This window comes from Bombina bombina, chromosome 1, assembly GCF_027579735.1.
Source record: "Bombina bombina isolate aBomBom1 chromosome 1, aBomBom1.pri, whole genome shotgun sequence".
Lineage (NCBI taxonomy): Eukaryota > Metazoa > Chordata > Amphibia > Anura > Bombinatoridae > Bombina > Bombina bombina.
The window spans coordinates 1,031,738,572-1,031,754,555 of NC_069499.1; the positions used below are offsets into that span (position 1 = coordinate 1,031,738,572).

The following is a 15,984-nucleotide window of genomic DNA, read 5'->3' on the forward strand; positions in this document are numbered from 1 at the left end:
AGTACTGGCATTTCTAAGGTCGCATGGGTGGAAGGTGAACGTAGAAAAGAGTTCTCTATTGCCACTCACAAGAGTTCCCTTCTTGGGGACTCTTATAGATTCTGTAAAAATGAAAATTTACCTGACAGAAGACAGGTTAACAAAACTTCTAAATGCTTGCCGTTTCCTTCATTCCATTCAACACCCGTCAGTGGCTCAATGCATGGAGGTAATCGGCTTAATGGTAGCGGCAATGGACATAGTACCTTTTGCACGCCTGCATCTCAGACCACTACAATTGTGCATGCTAAGTCAGTGGAATGGGGATTACTCAGATTTGTCCCCTATGCTGAATCTGGATCAAGAGACCAGAGATTCTCTTCTATGGTGGCTTTCTCGGCCACATCTGTCCAGGGGGATGCCCTTCAGCAGGCCAGATTGGACAATTGTAACAACAGACGCCAGCCTACTAGGTTGGGGCGCTGTCTGGAATTCCCTGAAGACTCAGGGATCATGGACTCAGGAGGAGAGTCTCCTTCCAATAAACATTCTGGAATTAAGAGCAGTTCTCAATGCTCTTCTGGCGTGGCCTCAGCTAGCAACTCTGAGGTTCATCAGGTTCCAGTCGGACAACATCACGACTGGCTTACATCAACCATCAGGGAGGGACAAGGAGTTCCCTAGCGATGATGGAAGTCTCAAAGATAATTCGCTGGGCAGAGTCTCACTCTTGCCACCTGTCAGCGATCCACATCCCAGGCGTGGAGAACTGGGAGGCGGATTTCCTAAGTCGCCAGACTTTTCATCCGGGGGAGTGGGAACTTCACCCGGAGGTATTTGCACAACTGCTCCGGCGTTGGGGCAAACCAGATCTGGATCTCATGGCGTCTCGCCAGAACGCCAAGCTTCCTTGTTACGGATCAAGGTCCAGGGACCCGGGAGCGGTTCTGATAGATGCTCTGACAGCACCTTGGGTCTTCAACATGGCTTATGTGTTTCCACCCTTCCCGATACTTCCTCGACTGATTGCCAGGATCAAACAGGAGAGAGCATCGGTGATTCTAATAGCGCCTGCGTGGCCACGCAGGACCTGGTATGCAGATCTGGTGGACATGTCGTCCTGTCCACCATGGTCTCTGCCTCTGAGACAGGACCTTCTGGTTCAGGGTCCTTTCAAACATCCAAATCTAATTTCTCTGAGGCTGACTGCATGGAGATTGAACGCTTGATTCTATCAAAGCGTGGATTCTCAGAGTCAGTGATTGATACCTTAATACAGGCTAGGAAACCTGTTAACAGGAAAATTTACCATAAAATATGGCGTAAATACTTATATTGGTGCGAATCCAAGAGTTACTCATGGAGTAAGGTTAGGATTCCTAGGATATTGTCTTTTCTACAAGAAGGCTTAGAAAAGGGTTTATCTGCTAGTTCGTTAAAAGGACAGATCTCAGCTCTGTCCATTCTTTTACACAAGCGTCTGTCAGAAGTTCCAGACGTTCAGGCTTTTTGTCAGGCTTTGGCCAGGATTAAGCCTGTGTTTAAAACTGTTGCTCCGCCATGGAGCTTAAACTTAGTTCTTAACGTTTTACAGGGTGTTCCGTTTGAACCCCTTCATTCCATTGATATCAAACTGTTATCTTGGAAAGTTCTGTTCCTAATGGCTATTTCTCCTTATCTGATTTTTCATTCAGACAAGGTAGTCCTGCGTACTAAACCTGGGTTCTTACCCAAGGTAGTCACTAACAAGAATATCAATCAAGAGATTGTTGTTCCTTCATTGTGCCCTAATCCTTCCTCAAAGGAGGAACGACTTCTGCACAATCTGGACGTCGTCCGTGCCCTGAAATTCTATTTACAGGCAACTAAAGATTTGACAAACTTCTTCCCTGTTTGTCGTTTATTCTGGACAGAGGAGAGGTCAAAAGGCTTCGGCTACCTCTCGCTCCCTTCTGGCTTCGTAGCATAATACGTTTAGCCTATGAGACTGCTGGACAGCAGCCTCCTGAAAGAATTACAGCTCATTCTACCAGAGCTGTGGCTTCCACTTGGGCCTTTAAAAATGAGGCCTCTGTTGAACAGATTTGCAAGGCTGCAACTTGGTCTTCACTTCACACCTTTTCAAAATTTTACAACTTTGACACTTTTGCTTCTTCGGAGGCTGTTTTTGGGAGAAAGGTTCTTCAGGCAGTGGTTCCTTCCGTGTAAAGGTCCTGCCTGTCCCTCCCGTCATCCGTGTACTTTTAGCTTTGGTATCCCATAAGTAATGGATGACCCGTGCACTGACTACACTTAACAGGAGAAAACATAATTTATGCTTACCTGATAAATTCCTTTCTCTTGTAGTGTAGTCAGTCCACGGCCCGCCCTGTTTTTACGGCAGGTCTAAATTTTAAACTCCAGTCACCACTGCACCCTATAGTTTCTCCTTTCTCGTTTGGTTTCGGTCGAATGACTGGGTATGACGTAGAGGGGAGGAGCTATATAGCAGCTCTGCTTGGGTGATCCTCTTTCACTTCCTGTTAGGGAGGAGATATAATCCCATAAGTAATGGATGACCCGTGGACTGACTACACTACAGGAGAAAGGAATTTATCAGGTAAGCATAAATTATGTTTTTTCCCCAGATTTTATATCCTATGCAAAATCTGCCGTTAATCATTTTAAACTAGAGATCTGCGTAAACTGACTTCTTGTTTTCCAAATTTGGAAATAAAAAAATAGGGCATATCTGAGTAGATTGTCACAAAAATGTGGATGCTGGTTTAGCCCTCCCTAATGTTAGACTTTACAATTTTGCTACATTGCTTAAAATAGCAATGGATTAGATTGCACAAACTAACCTGGTTGCCTCCTTTGATATGGAATCTCATTTGATTGCTCCATGGTCTCTGAAAGCTCTTCTACATTGCCCTTTGCATAAACTCCCTTTGAAAGTAACCATTCTACAGTCATTTAAAAATGTTATCCGAATGGCAAATATTTTGTCATATTTTAGGAATTGATCCTCTTTTCTCCGATTTCTTGCCCATTAGGGGCAATCCTCTTCATCCCAGGAATAGATCATAAAGTTTTTCAAGAATGGTAGGACAAAGGTCTAAATGATATCCAACAGTTATTGATGGATCAACACCAGATTCTACCCTGGGAAATGATCTCTCAACAGGGGGAATCGTTTCGTGTATTTTCAAATTGGTACTTTTCAATTAGGTCTGAGGTCAATAGCTGCATACAGAAATTTATAGCAGGGGATTGATTTGTCTAATTTATATTATGCTCACTAAACAGGGCATACTGGCTGGTGAAAAAAAATTAGTTAATTTATGGCTACCTCATTCCTACAATTGATCAGCAAAAGATCTCCCATAGTCTTGCAATGGTGGCCAGATACCCTGTTTCGGTAAGTTGGAAAGAATCTCACGTCAAATTAATAGCTTCTATCTAACCCCCCTTAGGATATCTAAATTCTATGCTAATAAAGTGGCGGACTGTGCCTGTTGCTCATATGGTAAAGCGGATCTTATGCATATGTTATGGTTCTGCCCCAAAATAAATCAACTGGCAGAAAATTCAATGTTGGTTTGATGGGGCTCACTCGTACTCTCAGGAAGACTGTGTTTAGTATTCAGCCAAAGGACAGATTCGAAGATATATTTTTAAATTATTGGATAGCGAAGCACCCTCCTAGCCTGGGGTTAATTCTTAAGGGAATACAAAAATTATATATGAATCCTTTCATTTATATCAGGCTTCAGAGAAAAGAATTAAAATGTTTTTGGTAGAATGGGCACCTACCATTAAGACACTCAACTACAGTGGCAGATTCTGTCTCCACGTGTTTCTTCCATCAGCTTTGCTGAATTAGTCTTGCTACAGGTTTTCCCTTGTTCTTGGATCAGAAACTATAGAGATATTCTCTAAGATTCAAAGCCAGGAGCCCTCGATTATACGGTAGATTTTCGTGGATCCTGGGGCCTCCCTTTTTTTCTGTTTTAATTTTAGGTGTATAAGAGAGAAAAAAATAGCCATTTAAATTATCCAAGATCTTTCTTTTTTCAGGATGGAAACATATGTTTTGTTTCTATCTTATTTACTGCATGGTAAGGTATCTCGAACCAACTTGTTTTATTATTTTTGTATGCATTGATACCAGGAAGGTATAAATACTTATCCGTCATCCGTGACGACAAATGTTTTGATTTATGACTACCATTCTATTTTTTTGCTATGTATAATAAATACGTAAAAAAAAAAACAAAAAAAACTCCATAACAGTATCACCAACATTGAGCCTGCAAATGCTGCCCTATATAATCCCCTTAAAGGGACACTCAAGTCAAAATAAAACTTCATGATTCAGATACAGCATCCGATTTTAAACAACTTTCCAATTTACACTTTTTGTTAATGGAAGTAGTCTTTTAATATTTACACTTTGAGTCACCAGATCCTACTGAGCATGTGCAAGAGTTCACAGCATATACGTACATGCATTTGTGATTGGCTGATGGCTATCACATGATACAGGGGGAGTGGAAAGACATAACTTTGCAATTTATTAAAAAAAAAAAAACCTACTACTCATTTGCAGTTCAGACTAAGTGCTATTGCATTGTCTTCTTATGCATTTGTTGATTATGCAAATCTACTGTATTGACTGGTCCTTTAAGTACATTAGGATTACTGTATCGTTCCAGGAAAATGCCATATTTTTTCTTTAATGAATAAAGTGCTCAAACTTTGATTCCTTTTTTCTTAACTAGTCCCAGAATAAAAATTAGCACTTACCTCAAATCTGCCAGGCAGCTCACTAAGTTTGAGAGGTCCTCTCCCTCACATAGACCTGTGGAAAAACCATCTTACTCAGGTTTTGGGCAGCATAAATATATGGGAGGCGCAGTGAGAATTATGTCCCACAAGATCCCATTGCTCTACTAAAGAGACTGATATGGACTACGGCTACACCCCAGAAGAAAGCAGCACAATCTTGTACTACCAAAAAAAAAAATTATACTAACACCTAACTTTACCACTTCCTTGCTCTAACATAGGCAAAAGAGAATGACTGGGGTGGGAGGGAAGGAAGATAGTAAGGGAGGTGATATTTAACAGCTTTGCTGCGGTGCTCTTTGCCACTGATTCCTAACAGTAATTAATGATGATCCATGGACTTGTGTCATTAGAAATGTGCGTCTGACTGCAAAAAACATGCACATGTGACCCTTATGTTTACAAACCTTTAGCAAAGTAGTGTAACTGATACTAGAGATCTAATAAATCAAGTGACCGTATTTACATACAAGCTGTACGTTTAATACTTTATTAAAAACTGCATCATTTACAAAGAAAATAAAAATTAACATTTAACTTTCAACAATCCTGTTATGGAGGCAACAATGTCATGAAGTGTCAAAAAAGTTGGGTCAGGGTAATTATGGTCTTGAGGGTCTCATTCCTGGTGGTGGGGGACCTGTGGAGGGAAAAAAATAAAATAAAAATTATATATATATGATTAAGTAAATTTTAGAGGTTTACTTCAGAGACAATATTTCAGCACCTTGGCCTTACAAAGCATGGCTGCCTGACCAGACTAAACTACTGGGTTTTGATACACTAATGTTTTACTAGCCAGAGCTACTATTCCATCCCTACATTTTATTTACATAAGTGGAGAAAATTACAGGTAAATTTGGAAGTGTGGTACATACTTAAAACAAGGACTAGTGTTTTTCACTGGAATAGGAAACTGAATGTAGAGCAAGAGCTAATTTACAGTTTTGTAAGAAATTGTTCTGCAATGAAGAGATGGGCAGTTTGTTACCACAAGCAAACTAGTTATATCTGCCTTCTATAAACATATGTAAGCTGGATATTTGCAAAGATTTTTGAATTTACTTTAAGTAATCAAATTCTGCATTGTATCCACATCTACTGTAAAATTCAATTTTAATTTGAGAAAGTATATAGCTTCAAGTACAAAATACTCACCTCTCATTCCAGGAGGAGGTGGTCTCATGCCAGGAGGTGGCATTCCCATGGGTGCTCCTCTGCCAGGAGGCATCCCCATTGGAGGTCCCATAGGTGGCCTCATACCAGGTGGAGGTCCCATCATTCCTGATAGGTGGAGAAAAAAAAAAAAAAAAAAAAAAAAGTTTATAAGTAGTTGACAGAAGTGGTCAAATACTACTAGAAGACAAGTTTGATCTCAGGGTAATCCTGCTTAGACTCATCAGCATATTCAGACAAACTGATTTTCATCACAGATCATGTCCTAGCTGACAAAGCAAACCATTTAGAATTACTTACCTGGAGGGGGTGCACCTCGACCCATAGGTGGGAGTGGTCCACCTCTGCCACCTGTTGAGTACTGTGTTGGGGCTCCAGCAATGCTGGATGTAGCTGCTGCTGCAGCCGCAGAGACATTGCCACGGTTCTGAGGGGTCATAACCTTTATAATTTAAAAAACAAAAAGGTAGTATTAAGACATTGTTTTTACAACCTAGAGTATGCCAACAGTTGTCAAGACTGCAGTTTAACACTTACCTGTTGGGATGGCCCGCCAACACCACGTACAGGACCTGCTAAGCCAGCAGGTGCCTGTGGCATGGGAGAACCAGAAGGAACACCTCTTCCAGCAGCTCTGCCCATTCCTGGTCCACCTGCAGCTCCTGCTAATGGTACCCTGGCAATTCCAGTCTATAGGAGGAATAAAAAAAAAAAAATTATATATATTCTCTCAAGAATAAAACTGGAAAGTGTATTAATATAAACAGTGTTCGTTATCCAAAACTGGCGAATGGGTAATAAAGGGATTATCTATCTTTTTAGACAATATTCTGGGAGTAGACCGTTTATTTAAAGGACAAATTGTAATTGTCGCCCCCCACCACTCGAACTTGAATTTTCAGATATAAGAAAATATTCCTCCTACCCAATTTAAGCACCAGAAGATGTGGCATCACACAAGATGTGTTATCCTGCAAAACTGCAGTATGGTATATAATCAGAAAATCTACATGTACGTAAATAGTACCTTGTTTATTTTAGCAACCAAACTACATTACTAGTACGCAGATATATAGGGACATTAACGTGAAAATAAACCATTCACCATTCCGAGTGATTATAAGATATTCTGATTTCTATTATATAACTTGCTCTGTTCTCTTGGTATAATTTATTGAAAATCATACCTAGGCAGACTTAGGAGCACCAATGCACTACTGGGAGCTAGCAGCACTTAAACGCATCTTATTTACCTATGTGCAGTTAGCCCATAGTAGAGCATAGCTGCTCTTTCAAATGAAACCCAAAAAAATTGAGGAAAAATAGAAAGTTGTAAGCTTTATCCAAATTATGATTGAAATGAGTTTCCTGTTCCTTGAATATTAACGGGTCTTTGCAGTCTTAGCTAAAATGTAAATAGATCATGAAAATGTTTCATCTGCTGAATCAATTTTTTACTCTTCTTGCAATTTAATCCTAAAATTTCAACTCCTAATTAGGAGAAATGCAGAGTCCAGATCAAACACTGTTAGATTCCATAGCAACTAGTTGCACTCTAGTGACATTTTCTGCTAAAACCCAATAAGGGACTACATGCTTTGAGTATTTTAACTTAAAGGGACAGTAAACAAGATTTGTCGTTTTGCTATAGATCAGCTAAAACATTTAAGACAAAATATCCTTTTCACTCCAGCTTCGCCCGCCATTTGCCTTATTTGGAGTAGCCAATATGGGCTTTAGTCCAAACAAGACTAACAATGGTCATAAATTAAGTATAATGTAAATGTTTTTTTAGTTACCTTGGAAAGTCATTAAGGCACATTTCAATTTCTAATTAGAAATTGATCTATTTTCAGAGCCAATTCACGAGGGTAAAAAAACAAAAACTCTAAAGCAGTTTCATTACACATAACAAAACATAAAATCTCAGGGTGTTTACTGCCAGTTTAACCCTCACAAAAGGAAAGGATCAATTACTACATTAAATAGCAACTAGATTAAAGTGAACGTAAAGTTAAGGCTATTAGATAGTCAAAATGATTAAAAAAAAAACCAAAAAAAAAACACTTTCATTCATGAAATCGTTCGTATATACACTTATCTTTAGAGGTGTTTAAAACGAAACACTACGGTTTAGAGCTGAAGCTCCGGTTGCCATTTTCAGCAATTGACAGATCTGTCAATTGCTGAAAATGGCAACCGGAGCTTCAGCTCTTAACCGTAGTGTTTCGTTTTAAACACCTCTAAAGATAAGTGTATATACACTTATCGTTTTAAACATCTCTGAAGATAGTGTATATACACCAATTATTTTATGAATGAAAGTGTCATTCATATTTTTTTTTTTTTTTTTTTTTTACTTCTATCGTTTCACTTTAATAGCCTTAACTTTAGATTAATTTAAAAATAAAAAAAATTGGAAGATGGAACATCCCATAACATGTTTAAGTTAGGTTTAGTCTTATTTTGTATACTATTGAAATAACACATTGCAAGATCTAGAGCCCTGATAACTCCATCACTGCTTGATTGGTGTATGAGTCAACATGCAATACTATAGATTTTTTTTTATAGCGACAATGGGACCTGAACTGCAGAACAATGCAAATTGCGCTTGATTGTTAAATGCTGTACTACAGAAGATGTTAAATATAAATCACAGTCACTTGTTTTAACAAATATAGCAATTGGACTCACATCTTTGGGTGGTGGGCCTTCTACAGTCATGGACACCAAGTTCTCACCACGTAATAAAACAAGTCCGAGCACTCTCTTCTCTTCACGCTCTGGCTGTTTTGAGTTCTTGGGCCTGCAAAAAAAAAAAAAAATAGAAAAAAAAATGTTTAACAGACTTGTTATCATAGAGTACATTCAAAAGCAGGTGGGGGGTCAGGAGCATAAAGATTAAAAGGAATAGTCTAATCAAAATTAAACTTTAATGATTCAGATAAAAAGTTGCTCATAAATGCCTGCTCTAACGTAACCTATTAATTTTTCTTCGTTCTCTTGCTATCTTTATTTGAAAGAAAGCTTAGGAGCAAGCCCATTTAGGTTCAGCACACGGGTAGCACTTGCTGATTGGTGGCTACATTTAGACACCAATCAGAAAGGGCTACACCCAGGTTCTGAACCAAAAATGGGCCGGAACGCATGCTTATATTCCTGTTTTTTCAAATAAAGATACCAAGAGAACGAAGAAGATTTAGGCGTAAATTAAAAAGCTGCTTAAAATTGCATGCTCTCTGAATCACGAAAGTTTAAAGTGAAAGTAAACTTTCCTTAGTTGCTCACCATTATAACATATTATGTATTAAATGAATAGGACTTTCATTCATCAAATTTTTATAACTTGTTTGCAAATCAATTTTTTCCTGAAATAAATTCTGAATTTTATTGTCGATAAATGCAACCCAATTTTTTGGCTGCATATTGCTTCCTGGTCACGTTCTTATTTGGGCCAACTGAAATACTGGCCGTTAGTCGGCGTCATCTGTCTCGTGGCATCTGCCCATGCGGTAAAATCAACTATCTACTTTTTTCTTCAATGCACGTGCCCTTTTCGCGCATGCGCAGACCATTCGGGACGGACTAAGAAGAAACTGAAGCGCAATTATATTTTTCAGGACGGATCGCGGAGGTATGAAAAGATGCAGCTTGTCACTTTTTAAAAAACGCATAGTAATGAATGAATACAATATTGTTATTCATTCATTACTATGTTGTGAACTAAATACATAAATTGTCCATGTAAATGCACTTCTCTAATACGTATAGAGCGGGTGGGACCGCTCTATAGGCAAACACTGTAAAAAGTAGGAAGAAGTAGATGGGAGGAGTCAGCAGCATATCGGTATAAAAAGAATGTATTAAAAAAAAAAAAAAAAAAAGCATAAATCAATACATTAGCAGAAAAAAAAAAAAAGCGATTTGCTTATTATACAGTTAGGCAATGCAGTACTTTGTTCAAATGGGACCACATTTACTTTCACTTTAATTAGGGCTAGATTTATCAAGCAACTGTCACCAGACCCACCTCTATTGTGGCGAAATTCAATCTCCTCGGTCGAGTCTGACCGAGGAGATTGACAGCTCCTGCCCGCGCGTGGGCGGGATTGCACGCGAGCGCAAAATTGTGCTTGTGTGCAATGTTAATTACCTGCGGATAATTTCACCCCGCAACAGGTGAGCTGAGGCACGTATACGCGCCCCTGTACGCCTCAGCGTTAATAAAGCTAGCCCTAATTGTGACTAGACTATTCCTTTAAAGTTAGCAACTGATGATCTTTTTCAATACTCACTTAATCTTTCTGAATTCATCACAGTCACACAGAATGAGGTTCATGTGTTTGTCAAAGGCTTTAAATGTCCCTATAAAAATGCGACCATCCTGCAGGATACAGCGCATCCTGAAGTCAATGTGCTGCAGCATCTTGCTGCTCTTTCCCACCGTCTGGAGAAAAAAAAAAAACATAAACAAAACATCCAACTATACAAAACAGAAAAAAAAAATTGATATAAATATATGCCCCCACCTACCCAATTAATGTTTCAGATTATTTTTAACCTATTCACTGTCATGAGCAACTTATTTTTTTGCACATTCTGTACTTTAAAATTAAAAAAAAGTTACATTTTTTTATAATCGTTCATTTCAAAATTGATTGAAAAGCATTTTGCAATACGTTTCAAAGGAGAAATGTTCTTTAAAAAGGGACATTGTACACTAGATTTTTCTTTGCATAAATGTTTTGCAGATCCATTTATATAGCCTATTTGGGATTATTTTTTAACGATGTATAGTTTTGCTTTTTTGTGACATTGTTAGGAGTCTGAAAATCAGCACAAAGTCCCCAAGTATCAGATTGACTGAATTCTACTGATTCCTGCTTGTGTCAGTTTGTGTAATGGTCTTAACATATACAAGGGAGGGTTTGCCCTTCCTGCTTTATCAGCCCATTTCAGTGGGTGTCCCAGCTTAACCTCATCAACAGTGCTAAACTGGGAGCTTAAGTACATTTTTTATATCTTCATTGATAACTTGTAAAGCAAACTGGCACTGACCTATTACAACAAAAATACTTTGCATCAAATTGGTTCCAATCAGCAGCACTACTTAGGAATATTAGTTATGCAACTAGCACAGAGGATTGGATCATTGGCAGGGCCCGAATGGTACTACTGTGTTTAACAGTATTGTTGATAGCTGAAAACTTACATATTCTAAGGAACTAAAGCAAGTAACTGATTACAGCCCTGTGAAGGTCAATTTTCATCAATGAGTGCCCAGTTTTTAAAAATACTTTTAAAATCAGGGGCACTTTCATTGATGAAAATTAACATTGCACTGGATTTTAAGAAATACTTACCTTTTACTCCTGCAATGCCGGATCAACGATCTCCCTCCTTCTTCTTCCTGCTGTAGACAACAGCAATGACGAAACTGGCTTCCTCCAATCACAGCCAGGCATCACGAGCTGGACGCTCTGGGGTGCAAGCCATGATTGGAGGAAGCCGGTTTTTGTCATTTCTGACGTCACTACAGAGGAACTGAGGCTGAGATCGGCGATCCGGTTTTGCAGGAGAAAAAGGTAAGTATTTCTTAAAATCCAGTGCAATGTTAATTTTCATCAATGAAAGTGCCCCTGTTTTAAAAAGTATTTTTAAAAACCGGGCACTCATTGATGAAAATTGACCTTCACTTTAAGCAGTACAATAAGCTGTGTATGTTTAGCCAAGTTAAAAAAGGGAAATGGAACCCAAAATATTTCTATCAAATCTAAATGTATTGTGTACACTGATAACGTTTACTTTGTTCTCTTGGTATACTTTATTGAAAAGCATACCTAGGTAGACTAAGCAGCAGTGCACTACTGGTGGCTTTACATATTCATATTGCCACTGACTCAGCGGATGCATTCAGCTCTGGAGTGGATTTTAAAGGGACAGTCAACCCAAATAGGTAATACCTATAAAGTTGCTAACGATTCTTATTTTGCACTATAACCTAATTTAGTAGCCTAAATCGTTTCCAAGCATTTGTATGTACTTTTTTTCTCTTGTGGCTTTTTAAAATGCCTGCCTTCTCCCATATTTCGTCATCAGGATCTTCATTGTCCAGCTCTAACTCTTAATTCTCAGCCGTCCACACTCCCATGTTTTGCGCATGCGCATAGTGCCACTAACGCTGTAGGGGGAAGGTTTTAAAAGGGAACTCTAAATCTAGAGTTCCCTTTTAAAACCTTCCCCCTACAGCGATAGTGGCACTCTGCGCATGCGCAAAACATGGGAGTGTGGACGGCTGAGAATTAAGAGTTAGAGCTGGACAATGAAGATCCTGATGACGAAATATGGGAGAAGGCAGGCATTTTAAAAAGCCACAAGAGAAAAAAAAAGTACATACAAATGCTTGGAAACGATTTAGGCTACAGTGCAAAATAAGAATCGTTAACTTTATAGGAATTGCCTATTTGAAAATTTGGGTTGACTGTCCCTTTAACTGTCAGCCACAATTATAGGTAAGCTATACTGCAATAACATTAACAATGCATTTAAATAAAAAAAAAAAAAATAGTGCACATTTAAGGTCAGCTTGTGAGCAGCAAGGTATTACAAGGAATTGCTGGATACATCTGATGAACCAAAGACAAGAGGCATGGGTTGGCAGCCACTAATAACCATCTAGCACCCCGTGGTGCATTGCTGCTTCTTTGCCTACCTAGATATGCTATTCAAAGACTAGCTGAGGGGAGAATGTACATTTGAAATATAACGATTTGAAATGCCTCTAAAAATTGCATGCTTTGAATTATGAAATGTTGACCTTCATATCCTTTAAAAATGTTTGCTGTTCAACTAAAAACTTATGCACCAGCAATAGAGCGCTGTAATCGGCTGTGTTCAAACGTTTGGTTTCAAAATAAATTTAAAATAATGTTCCGAACAAGTGTACTGTTTTGTATAAAAAACCGCTTTCGACACTTGCAAAATAATTGGACCCAACAATGGTGTTGCAGGTCAAACTATACAAGGCCTCAACTTTACCTACATTAGAAATAAACGTGCATAGTTTAGTTCGTTTTTTAATGCTACAAAAAGACAAACTTGATTTTAATAAAAATGGTGATTATTTCTTAGCAGGCCAAAAAGGAAACTTGCATATGCAAATCATTTTTTAGCAATTTGCAGCATTATAGGTTATAGATTTTGTTTGTTTTTAACAAAGAATCATGCGGTGTTTCATGACCATTTACGCAAAATAGCCCATCACGTTAATGAAAAATAAATTTCTATTACAGATTAATATGTTCTTGGATAATATTTGCGTAAGTTACAGCCTAAATAGATTAAGTTACAGCCTAAATAGATTAACTTACACGTTTTCCCCCCGATACTACTGCCCTAGCTCAGAGTAGGAAACCGCCACCCACAAACCAAGAGCCATCGAGACTCGTCCCCACAGAATTCAACAAATACCATCGTGCATAACGCAATGCTAACCCACAGGTTATCTTCACAAATACTCACCATGATTGCTCCGCGGATGCCGCTGATTCACGACCGATTCAGAGAAAGGAAAAAATTGCGCCTCACAGCCTTGTTTCGGCGGCGCCTTTATATAGCGGAAGTGTTACTAGAAACCGGAAGCCCCTCGCTTGCGTTCAAGATCTGCAGAATATATAGTGAGCTTCTTTTAGAGCGCTCTCTGCTGGAAATATAGAGGAACATAAAAATTAAAAAAAAAATCAGCTTAGTTAGGCATTGGTTTTTCTGTATCCAAGCAACGTTATTGAACTGTTTAATTAAATCGATATTTTAGTATTGAATATTCCAAAATAGATACAAAATATCTCTCAATTACTTGAATCTAAGAACACACCAGGAAACGTTTTAAAATAGTATACATTGTACAATAAAGGGGTATGAAACCCAAACATTATTTTATGGTTCAGACAGAGCATACTATTTAGAATACGTTTCCATTTAACTTATTATTATAAATTGGTTTGTTCTCATGTTAATCTTTTTAAAGAAATACCTAGGTAGGCGTTTGGAGCACTATATTGCAGGAAATAGTGCTGCCATTTAGTGCTTTTACATAAGGATAACATTTTTGCAAGACTGCTGCCATATAGTGCTCTATACATGGACACGCTCCTGAGCATACATCCCTGTTTTCAACAAAAGTTACCAAGAGAACAAATACAATTTGTTCATAGAAGTAAATTAAAAGTTACAAATTGAAGTCTGTATCTAAATTAAAACAAGGGAAATATAATGTAATTAGTATGCTGGAACTGTTCAGTCAAAACTCATGATAAGGTGGTGGTAAACAGACTAAATCCATCAACACTGATCAATATACAAACCCTGTGCTAGTGCGTTTTTAGTGCAGTGTGTATGCATAACCAGCAGAAGAAATTCCATTCCCAGTGGGGGTTAGGAGAGATGAGTAATACAGTGTTAATTTTCAATTGTTCTCTCTGTGAGCCTGATATTCAAAACCTCACTGCTCAGATGAGATATTCTAAGAATTCTCGTCTGTACAGCGAGGCCATTAAAATTTTTCAGAAACACAGATTTTATCTTGAGAAATTTTTATGTTCCTATGTAGTGTTCTTTATGTGAAACAGAGACGCCAACATTACTATACAAGGTCTAAAAAAATCCCAAAGATTATGTGATTTCTCTCTGTGCCGTCAAGGTTTTGAATATCAGGTAAACCGTCCCTTTAAGTTTTGGGATGTGATCCAACTTTAAAGGGACATTGTACACTAGATTTTTCTTTGGATAACTGCTTTGTAGATGATATAGCCCATATGGGAGTGTTTTTGTAACAATGTATAGTTTTGCTTATTTTTTAATAACATTGTGCTGATTTCCAGATTCCTAACCAAGCTGCAAAGTATCAGATGTAGACCCAAGTCGACAGATTTGTGCTGCTCTTGTTTGTGTTATCTGTCTTTTTTCAAATACAGGGGGAGGGGGAAGTGTCTGCTATTTCTGCTTTCCCAGTCCCTCCCTGTCACTGGGTGTCTCAGCCTAACCTCATCAACTGTGCTAAACTGGGAACGTCTAAGTAAGTTTTTAAAAGGTTTTCTACTGGATTTTTAGCTCAGTATCTGTATATATTCATCTTTACAGTACACACATAGCAACAGAGCACTGGCTGCCTGGGGTTCTGTAATGTTTTCCTACCGCGTTACGTTTTCCTACCTACGGCCACGCCTACAATAAACTTGCAAATACCATTTGCACGCATGCACTCACTGCCGCAGTTAAATATTCTTTTATTCTGTATATTCAATATTATTATACTAATTTCTTTGATTAAAGGAGTGAACTTATTTTAATAAAGCAGACATAATATGAATAGTTACAAACATTCCCTTTCATGATGAAACGCTAATACATTCCCATTTTGTAAGTATTTATATTATGTCTGCTTTATTGAAATACGTTCACTCCTTTAATCAAAGAAATCAGTATAATAATATTGAATATACAGAATAAAAGAACATAGTTGTAGGAAGCCTTTTTTCGCACTGGTATTTTGATGTCCCCAGCTAGTGCCAAAATTGTGAACAGTGTTCTGTAATATTTGCTGACTGCTGCAGTGAGTGCATGTGTGCATAGGGTATTTGATAGTTTATTGTAGGCGTGGCCATAGGTAGGAGAAGGAAACACGGTAGGAAAACATTACAGAACACCAGCTGGTTCACCATGCTCCTCCCTCTTCCTTTTCGGGCACATTCCTGGTGCTGTCAGGGATGCACCATACAAATGAATGATTTATTTTACCTCTTTAGCTGCCAGTAACTAATAAACAGAAGTGATTTTAACCCCTTGTCTGCCCCTCACTACTTTCTGCTCCATACTGTAGTGCATATAGGTAGGGGGGATATTTTTTTGCACAAGCACTTGTTAATTTACAACATTTAGTTCTTATTAAACATATTTAAGGAAAAAATTGTCTCTTTATATGTCAATTAAAAACATGGA

The 15,984-nt window shown here is 38.2% G+C and overlaps 1 protein-coding gene across 1 annotated transcript; it reads right to left on the reverse strand.

The window, feature by feature from the left end:
- Positions 1 to 5,285: 5,285 nt before the first annotated feature.
- Positions 5,286 to 13,645, reverse strand: SNRPB (small nuclear ribonucleoprotein polypeptides B and B1). The gene is made up of 7 exons (XM_053693346.1): positions 13,510 to 13,645; positions 10,284 to 10,435; positions 8,683 to 8,794; positions 6,523 to 6,675; positions 6,286 to 6,427; positions 5,968 to 6,093; positions 5,286 to 5,449 (listed from the first exon to the last, which is right to left on the reverse strand). Exons 1-7 carry the CDS (start codon positions 13,510 to 13,512, stop codon positions 5,412 to 5,414), a joined length of 726 nt encoding a protein of 241 aa, XP_053549321.1. The 5' UTR covers positions 13,513 to 13,645; the 3' UTR covers positions 5,286 to 5,411.
- Positions 13,646 to 15,984: the final 2,339 nt, after the last annotated feature.

Excerpts from the sequence above, each read along its gene's own strand:
- SNRPB (XM_053693346.1), bottom strand. Across the intron at positions 6,676-8,682 it reads AAGGCCCACCACCCAAAGAT|ACTGGAATTGCCAGGGTACC; the intron begins GTGAGTCCAATT and ends TTCCTCCTATAG. Across the intron at positions 6,428-6,522 it reads TTGGCGGGCCATCCCAACAG|GTTATGACCCCTCAGAACCG; the intron begins GTAAGTGTTAAA and ends TAAATTATAAAG.